Source organism: Neltuma alba, unplaced genomic scaffold (genome assembly GCF_004799145.2).
Source record: "Neltuma alba isolate B1F8T4 unplaced genomic scaffold, ASM479914v2 tig00012894_pilon, whole genome shotgun sequence".
Taxonomy (NCBI): Eukaryota; Viridiplantae; Streptophyta; class Magnoliopsida; order Fabales; family Fabaceae; genus Neltuma; species Neltuma alba.
This window is the reverse complement of record NW_021637266.1, coordinates 243859-253893: the sequence shown is the minus strand read 5'-3', so window position 1 is coordinate 253893 and position 10035 is coordinate 243859. Positions and strand designations below refer to the sequence as shown.

General features: G+C 34.2%; 1 protein-coding gene across 1 annotated transcript; it reads right to left on the bottom strand.

Annotated features, from left to right (window-relative positions):
* Positions 1-379: 379 nt before the first annotated feature.
* LOC114732245 (uncharacterized) lies at positions 380-6803 on the bottom strand. Its single transcript, XM_028919543.1, has 10 exons — positions 6232-6803; positions 5206-5273; positions 4716-4786; positions 4273-4557; positions 3329-3492; positions 3188-3243; positions 2967-3019; positions 2759-2885; positions 1457-1554; positions 380-728 (listed from the first exon to the last, which is right to left on the bottom strand). Exons 1-10 carry the CDS (start codon positions 6555-6557, stop codon positions 657-659), a joined length of 1320 nt encoding a protein of 439 aa, XP_028775376.1. The 5' UTR covers positions 6558-6803; the 3' UTR covers positions 380-656.
* Between the last annotated feature and the right edge of the window lie 3232 nt (positions 6804-10035).

Sequence of the window (10035 nt, the reverse complement as noted above, 5' to 3'; positions counted from 1 at the left end):
ATCCTTCATTTATTATGATGTAAGTATCTATCTTTTTAAAAATCTGTATATATTAAATATGAGTAAAGTTAAAAATTTATTATATTTAATTGAAGAATTAATCCATTTTAAGGTTTTCTTTGTCTGTAGAAAACATGCTGGAAACATTTTAAATAGAACCAGAGAAGTACATTTTTTCTAAGGTATTCCTTCTTAAAATGATAGTTCTAACTAATATACTTTATTAGCAAGAATATTTTAAGAATACAATACAATATATTTATTACAACAACTAATTTAACTTATTTTCTTAATCTCTTTAAATTAGTCAACTAGTTCTCATTATTAGAGCCGAAAGCAGTAATATGCCTTTTTGGAGGCGTGGTCATAAGAATCAATGTGGAATATGTAGACAAGAAAAGCATCGAATAAAAAGGATTGCATGACAGCTTTTCCATGTACCGACGTCCAATGACGCGGATACATAACCATAGTTAAGAATGGGTACTAATGCACAAAAGTACACTCAGATGAGGCTGAGGTATTAACCACCATGATCTGGTATACAACAAATCATCTTCATCTGCTCCAAAGCAGACCAAGAGGGGGGAAAACTAATTAAATACATCCACCCAATTTTCAGATCACAGACTTAGTGACAGCAAACTTGTCAGGAGCTAAAGAAGGAAATTATCTATCATGTGAAAAACCACATCAGCGCCATCTGAATTCAACCAGTAGGTTTTCACCTGAAGGCAAACAAAACAAATCAGAAATTTTTTTTTCTTTTTTTTTTGGGGGGGGGGGGACTAGTAACACCCAACAATGCTTAAATTCCTGAACTAAAAAGACGATTGCAACAGTCAGGTTAGAAGAATTAATCAATTAAGCTCCGCCAGCCAGAAATAAACAACATTTGCTCCCTAACTCGAGGGGGATGAGGATTGTTGACAATCATGTACTTCCTACTCTTCTCCCAGCTGTCGTGTGCCTTGTATATCTTACTTAATTAGAGAGATGGATTCTGATTTTGTTAATTTTCCCTACATCTTACTACTTTACTGGCCTTTGATTCAAGTATTTGTTGACTGACTGATGGATTGGAAGGAAAAATTTGTCCCCACCTCACTTTTCTTTCCCATGATTAGAAACAATCAGAGCATCGCCTTACTCTGATTTTGTTCACCAATTACCTTCTGTATAACTTTATTTGATTCCTTCCTTAGCCATCATAGAATCATAGATCCCCAAATCTTATGGACATGAGTACAGTGTCTTCACTTAACATGTTTTAATCCAAAAAATAGCAAGGTAACACTGTCCTGTTCTTATCCCCAAATATGAATGCCCATCACATTTGATACATTTCTTAAAGGAACCAGTATGAAGAAAGCAGTTGGTGTTAATCATCAAAAGGACAAAGGGGCTACATCACCCAGACTGCAAGGAAGTTAAGAGGTTAAGCTATTAAGTTTACCTGGATTGTACTGTGAGCTATATAACGTTGTCTACTCTTTTGGAAGCTAACATCTACACGCTCCCATGGTACTTGAGTGAGACCCCTTATCATCTCCTCTACATAGAGGAAGAATAACATATTCAGAAAATACAAGACGACAGAAATCTAAGCATCAAATGCAACACCCCAGTAAATGCAAAAGAGCAGCATAAAGTTTATGGGCAGCTAGTATAACATTCTACGGGACATTAGGAGTTCATAGTTAATGAAAGTTGAATGTTTAACTCTAGAAAGTGATCAGTGAATATATTGACTGTGATAAGTAGTTCAGAGTAATGTATAGAGTTCCTCATAGAAGATGTCACATATACCCAACTACATGATTACAAAAATAAAATAACATAAAATATACTGCCAATTTTCATAGCATATTTCAACTTGATATGAAAGTGTTCAGAATTTATTGCATGGTTAAAAACACAGAACACGGAAATAGTAGTTTGCATGTATATGTGCCCCAGAAAACCACAAACTTTTAACAGGGACATGGTGGTAACTAAATCTGCTATATTGTTCCCTAGGCCACGGCCCTCACTTGCAAATCGTGCAATCCCAAACACAAGACATTATCTCCTAGATCACAATTCCAATCAAGTATACGTTACACCTCCTTGTATCCCTACTACGTGCCAAATGGAACTGCAACCCAAGTGGTAACAGATCTTAAAGGAATTTATTTATGTGGGCCTTGTTTTATGAGATTAGTTACACACCCATACATACTTGCCCTTCCATTTTTTTTCTTTTCTCATTCTATATGAATGTTCTTGAACTAGACAGTCCAACTATCAATCAATCCAATCTCAAAAATAAAATTCCAAGAAAAACAACTCCTCTTCCCAAGCATATAATGTAGGCTCCCTCCGGTTTTTTTTTTTTTTTTTTTTTTAACAAAAAACAATTGTGGAGTATGGCATGTTCCCTTTTATAAGAGACTTTTAGAGGTTGTCTCAAATTTTGTTTGTTGATTTCCCATTTTACCTCCATTTAATTACTCATATTACTCATATCATTGTATTTAATTTTCACATATTCTCTCTCCACCACACATTCTCTTCCTTCCACATAAATGAGGGTATTACTCATACTGTCCAATCCCCATACAATTCATGTAGCTAACCTCACCTAGTGGGATAAGACTTATTGTTGTTGTTGTTGTATGCAAGAGAAGTATGTAAACACTGAATTGGAAAAAAAAAAAAAAAAAAAAAGAGTATATCATGGAGTTTTTTCCCAAAAAAAAAAAAAACGAAAATGTACCTTCCAAGTCAGTTGATTGGTCATTGATAGCAGAAGATGCTTTATTGGGATTGTGATCGTCTTTAACAGTCTCCCCTTCAATATATACAATATGAGGGTATTTCTCATCTACTACAAGCAGATTGGCCTGGCAGAAAAAGAAGGAACAGAAGTTAGCCTGAAAAAGCCATATAGGAAAAAAGGCAGAAGAGATGAAGAAAGCCTCTACCTTTGGAAGTTCATGTTGACGCCGAATTGATGATGTACGCCATCCAACCATATCTTCAAGCTAAGTTAAGCTATATTTTGGAAAATAAAAATTATTGCTAAACTTTTAGGAAGAACTTAGCATCTGCTAACTTTGAAATAGATTGCTGACTCCATAAATTTAGAGCTTTGCGCAACAGAAATTTTGTAAATACCTCAAAATCTAAATTAAAAAGAGGATACGATCATAATTTGCATTTGCATATGCCACACGGCGCTTAAATGCACGTAAAGCTGATCTACACCATCAGTAACAGTTGGCTGAGCAATAATGCAAATGGAATATAAGCATCTGATTATGTAAACTTACAAATTGATACTAACATGAACTTTACGTCATCAGAATCGCCAGCCATACGCAGGAGAAGAGGAGGCTTTCCATCATCATTATCCACAAGGAAGAGATGCTTCCCAGATCTCCCTGCAACTATATGTGCAGTTTGGGATGCTCTTCTCTCAAGGAAAGGAAGGCCACAAAGAAAGGGAAGCTAAAATCACGAATACAAAATAACAGAAATAAGGGATGGTCCTCCAATATAAGAACTTGAGACTTCAATTCATGAATAAATTGGCACAGGGTCAACAGACTAACAAAATATAACAATGGTACATTCACTGAAATAAACAGAACATAAAAAGATAAAAATGCATACGCAGAAAATCAAGCCCAAATGGCATCAGACTTGTAAACGTGTTCAATGATTCATAAAAAGAATACCCTTAAAAACTTGCTTTTGTAGATATATAGCTACCAAGTCTACCATGGAAAGGAACAGCGTCTTCAAAAGGCAACTACTTTCTATCGTTAACATGTCTCTTCATTTGTCATCAGAATATCATATACAAACATCAAAAGTTTCAAATATCATAAAATAAAACAATAATGATTACTAATCTATAGTTTATAGTGGTGGAACAAATAGGTAAAATCAATCAGTGTTACGCTTTGATGGAAGTGGATTTCAGAAGAAATTTTGCAGTAAACAAAGAGAAAATAAAAATAAGATTGCACTTATTGCACCATGTTTACATTGACATGCCTTTCATGTGCCACAGATGTTAACTCAAATGGAGTCAAAAGAAAGTTTAAGAGTAGAGAATGAAGTGGATAGATGTGTCAGCCCCAAAGCACTGGCAGTTTAGTGCAACTGTGGCAGAAAAGAGACGGAAAAAAGGAGAGACAAGCCAAAAGTACCCTCAAAGAACAGACAAAAGACTTAATAATTATACTGAATCTTGAAATGACGGTTCAAAGCAAGCTTAAGAACCTGTCTATGTCCTCTTGAACCAAGATGTGGCGTTGCAAATGTTATAAAGTTCATTGGCTCCAAACCAGCAATTGTGGCCTCGTAACATTGCTCAAGACATTGTTTTGAATATTCTGCTTGCTCTTCACCAAAGTCATTTCTGGTTGCACTTGTACCTACAGGCCTCGATGTTGAAGAATAGTCATAAAGTCTCCCAATAGCATATCTGGCCACCAAACCCCCCAAAGAATGAGCCACAAAGGAGATCTTTCGCACCTCTGGCCAACGTCTAACAACAGACCGTACCTGCATAGAAATTATTGGAAGCCAAATACCCAGATATGAAATGAGCCATGTCAAAGTTAATATTCCTATGAAATTACAGCTGCAGAATCAGAGAAATATGAGAAATTAAGATGTTTGTACGTCCTGAAAAAAGGATAATATCATTATTACCGAAATACCTCTTCAGCTAGCCTCTCACCCATCTTGTCAACACCATCAAATGTCAATCTTGAAGAGTTGCATTCACTGCCTGTCCACAAAATATCATGCTAAACACACGTCCTATGCAGAATGCAAGAGATGTAAAAGTAGACGATAATGAAGTTCGCAATTTCACAGAAAGAACCAAAAGAATATACAAAGTAGAACAATGTTTGTACTATATTGTAGATAGAAGGCAAAAACAACAAAAAATAACTCTTGCAATCACTCTCCCCTTTACTGAGCAAAATGCTTTACATCATAATTTCATGAAAGAGAAAGACAGAAGAATTGATCTGAATAACAATCAAAATGAGAAAGTACGTAGTTAGTCATGCCATCACCTACATAGAGATCATCAACCCAAGAAAGAAAGTTAATAATCCATTAATATGAACGATGATGTTGCTTTTATTCCATTGGATTGTTGACAATGAAACCAGTAGCTAATATGACAGGAATACTCACGGTGAACAATAACTTTATCTGGAAGCTTCGTCACAAACTGCTCTGCTGCATAACGCCAATCTGCAGGACTGATATGAAGTGCATTTCAGCTCATAAGATCACACAGAAAAATTATTTTCTCAGGGCAAAATTGAGTTTCAACTCAAAAGGATGTTCTCCTAGGGACCAAATTGAATTTAGATTGATGGCACTCCTTCTTTCCTTACTAGAAAGCCACAACAAATTCACCTTTCAAAGTGACTAAAAGTAGATGGATATGCTCTCATAAGAACGCACACAAGAAAGGAAATAGCATAAATCTTCATTTTGAGATATAAGGACGGGCACGTTAATTAAGAGGGTAAATAAGCAATGTGTCGTCTCCTAGCTACTATCATGGCCTTCAAAGAGGACCTCAGGACCATGTTCAGGGGAAAATTATTCTACTGAGGCGCTATTAAGTTCAGATGCTCGGATATTCCAATGCGTGATGCTCAAGGGAGATAAGCTCTGGGAAAAGAGAGTTTTGTTTTTTTTTCAGAACCCCCCCCCCCGGGGGGGGAGGGGAGTTTTTTTTCCCCTTTTTGGGAGGGCGGGGGTGCCACTTATATTTAGGGTATTTGCTAAACATCGACTACTGATTGAGAAGCAATTTAAACAATCTGATATTGAAGATGATCTTTGAGTACTTGGAAACCTTTCACTACGAAACTTAAAATATACTAACCACCCAAAAGAAAAACTTAGACATGCTGAAACACTCAATCCAAGATTCTCTCGTACCATGACTAATTTAAGAAAATAAAATTCACCCGTTCCTTTTGAATTTCCTCATCCCCGTATTTTATGGCAACCATCTCCAATCAACTCTTACTGTGTAGTAAGTAAAAGACTTAATCTATTTAATATTCTTCCGCCATGTAATGTCCCAAAGCAGGCAGCAATGCCATAAGATTAAGAAAAGTACAAATTTTTCCAAGAAACTGATGAACCATTAACAACTTAAAGAAAAATAAATGATAAAGAGCGCGCGCCGGGGCACAATACCTCCCAATTATCCCATTAACCATGATTACAAGGTGCTCGCAGGCTGGCTTAGACACGCCTGCGGAAACATCGAAGAAATCCTCCCCACCACTATCAGCCTCCACCTTTAAACCCTTGTCGTTGGGGTTCTTGAAGCAACCTCCGCCTAATCGCCGGAGCACTTCCATTCTGATCAAATTGAGGGAAAGCTTATGCGTAGCAAGGACGGTGGGTCTGGATCGAGCCCGTGGATCCAAGAAAGCAGTGCCAAAGCGGAAAAGACAGGGGTTGCGAGGAAGTAAAGGGGCTTTAGTAGGGAGCACCGAACCAGAATTGGAGGCGAGCATGCCAAAAGGTTGGGGGAAGAAACAATAAATAGAGAAAAAAGAATGGAGATCTGATTAGTGATAGCTTAAAGTTAAAGGAAAACAAAAGATGAAGAAGCTTCTGTTGATTTGATGATGATGATGGCTGGGGCGTGTGGCTTTCGGAGTCGGAAAAGACAACAGAGCATCAAGGCGCGGACAATTCAGTTAATATTGTTTCTGCATTGTCCTTGCTGGTTTCTTCCGACGCCTCCTTCGCTCCAACGGAGAATCGACGCATTAGTACATTACTGGCTATACTGTGTTAGTTAATTATATTCTTATCGTTCTTTCCTTTTTTCACCGAAAAAAGGAAAAAAAGCTTCTCTGAGAAAAAGAATTTGAAAATTTTATTTGAAATTTCATCCAAAAAAATTACTCCCTCCGTTTCTTATTATAAGAGACAAATAACTAAATTATGTTGATTAAAAAAAAGTTAAAATTAGTTGAGAACAATTAATATGTAAAAAGTATACTGTTTTTTCAACAATGCCCCCATTGATAAGGAGAGAGAGTATGAGAGAGAACAATTAAATTATTAAAAGAAAGAGAAGTAGGAGGGAGAGAGAGTATGAGTTGGAGACAAAATAAATAGAGATAAAATAGGAAATCAATACAAAAAAATAGAGACAACTTTTAAGTGTCTCTTATATATGGAAACATGCTATAAGCATCAAATGTTTCTTATAATAAAAAACGGACGGAGTAGTTGAATTGTGGTGACTGAGTCAGTGTGCTTGAGGTTTTAAAAAATTAAAAACAAGGAGGGAGAGGGACAGAAAGAAAAGAAATTGTGTGTGGGCCTGCTATTTTTTTTTTAGTCTTTTTATATTTTCAGATTTGAAAAGAACTTGTTCGTCTCAATTATTAGATTAAATTGGACATTTTTTATTTTAATTTTTTTATATTTTTAAATTTATACTGATTTAAATATAAGTATATAAACTTTACAAAAATGATGTAGGTTTTTTATTTTTGAAAAAAGTTTAAATAATAATAAGATAAATATATGAACATGGATAGTGGCAAAAGAAAAATGAGAAATGATATTTAATCTCTAACTGGACATACTTACTAATTTATGAATCATAACAGAAATAACAAAAGTTAAACAAACAAAAGTTTCTACAAATGTTACCAAGTCTTCACAAATTCAACTTAAGTTGACCGCTAATCTGGGGGGAAAATTGCAAGGGGACTAAACTAATCCAGTAGAATTGAACCCATTACTATATATCCTCATTGCACACCAAAGTAATTAATCATAGTAATTTGAATATGCAACTCAAATACTCAATCACGATATATAAAATATTATGAAAAATACTTTCCTTTTTTTAACACTAAATTATCCTCATTCAGTAATAAAGACTATAAAATATACTACTACTTTTGATTTCAAATATAAATCTAATTTGTAGTACAAATTATATTATAAACTGTATTATTTTTACGAAAGAGAAAAAGATAAACTTTACAGTCTTAACTTACTTTATGCATAAAGGTTAAGAATTAAAATTGTAATTATTTATTTAAGCATAAAGATAAGAGCTTTTAAGTGATTATTCAAATTTGAAAATACACGGAAGATGCCAGCAGTAAATGATTTCAATGATAGCATTGTTTGCTATGTTAAGGTGGGATTTCAAATTTAAATTTGATATTAACATATGTTTGTGTGTATGTGTATTTAAATAGATGGTAATTAAAAAAATTGGTGAGGAGATGTCTTACTAATTTTAAAGGTGACGCCTTCTTCTGAATTCTCAATGGTAATTGACCAGGCTTTTTGGGAGAAAATTCAAGCACGACTTTTTCAACTGAGCAAGCCATGACTTTTTCAACTAATTTTTAATAGTCAATAAGTTGATAATCGTCCCATCAATTCGTCTTCTGGATCAAAGTTTTTAATATAAAATCCAATTAACTGATTTAGTAATTATTCAATCATCTGCCGTATCTCGCGCTCCTCCTCAATCATCAACTTAAGTTTGACTTGCTCCCCAACTTGAGAAATTGTTTTTAACTTTTCGGCTAAAACAAACTCTACCTACAGTTTTTAATACTCTTTTGATCCTTAATGTAAAACTTATTTAACTGATTTGATTAGATTAAAAAAATTAGATAAGTTAGTTAATTATAAGAAATATGACATGTTTTTCCTAAAACACCATAATCATCTTTCTTAATATCCTCTCTCCCTCATTTACTTGATTATGATTGAGGAATGTTCATAAGAGTTAAAACCGGTAATATGGATCAGACCCGTAGGCCCAACTCACCAAAAAAAAGTGGGTCAAAGTTGGCTAAAAGCCAACCCACCACGACCTCATAAATATGAGCTCGCACCATTATAACCTGAACCCCTGGCAGGTTAGCCTGCAGGTTGGCGGGTTCAAACTACAACCCGTCTAATTTTTTTTTAATATTAAAATATCATGGGAGGTGGAATGATCGAAGCATTGAAGCCCTACCTTGCACCGGTAACTGGGTTATGGGTTTTCCATTTGGTAATATGATTATATTTATTCATTTATTTGTAATAGGAATAGTTTGCATTATTTTAATTATTATCATATGTTTCTTTCACATTTTCCAATTACTTGTGGCAAATGAACCTGAGCAAAAGGAAAGTGCTGCTAATATTGTCAAAATCAATATTAAACTAGCTTCAAATAACGCTTTAGTTTCAAATGTCATTGTCATTAGAGATAATTAGATCAAGATGGAAAAAATATGTTTGAACTTGTGTTTTATCATTTTAGAGTTTGGACTTTAGATTGTTTGTGTTTTAATGTGTTGTAATTTTATTTGAATATTTGGAATACTTTAAGTCATTTCTGGTGTTTTTTTTTAATTTTTGATTATTTATAATATAGTGCTAACATATAAAAAAAGGAAGAGGGAAAAAAATAAATTTTGACAGGTTAATGGGTTAGGATTGACAGAATGCCAGCTCGCCAGAAAATGGGTTTTTTGAGCTCACACCATGTAACCCGCGGTCCGCCACGGGCCAACCCGCAACTCCCGGGTTGGCCTGTTTTACTAGCCCTAATAAGAGTAATTTAGAAAAACTTGATAAATATAAGAAATAAGTATTATATTTAGGACCAAAATTAAGTTAACAATCAAGTCCTATATTAAGAACCAGAAGAGTATTAGAGTTAGTTAATTAATTTGAATAGATTATGTAAGTTTGTTAAGTCAACTATTTGTAATAAATAAGTATTATCTTTTTAAAAATATCCTTATTAATGATATGTATTAATTAAAACTATAATTTGATAAAACTTTTAATATGTACAACTACTATAATGAGTACTTTAAAAAAATAAATAAATATGAGAGATAAAATAGATCGGAGTCTTAGATATAGAATAAAAGTGAAAGTCAAATAAGCTCTTATATTAAGAATAAAAATAGTATTAAAAGAGTTGTATTTTGGACTAAATTGAAATCA

Bases quoted from the DNA above. Each gene is read 5' to 3' on its own strand.
- LOC114732245 (XM_028919543.1), bottom strand. From the start codon at position 6,557: ATGCTCGCCTCCAATTCTGGTTCGGTGCTCCCTACTAAAGCCCCTTTA. The intron at 4,787-5,205 runs GTGAGTATTCCT...TTTTGTGGACAG, and splicing joins AGATAAAGTTATTGTTCACC to GCAGTGAATGCAACTCTTCA. The intron at 1,555-2,758 runs GTACATTTTCGT...TCCTCTATGTAG, and splicing joins CCAATCAACTGACTTGGAAG to AGGAGATGATAAGGGGTCTC.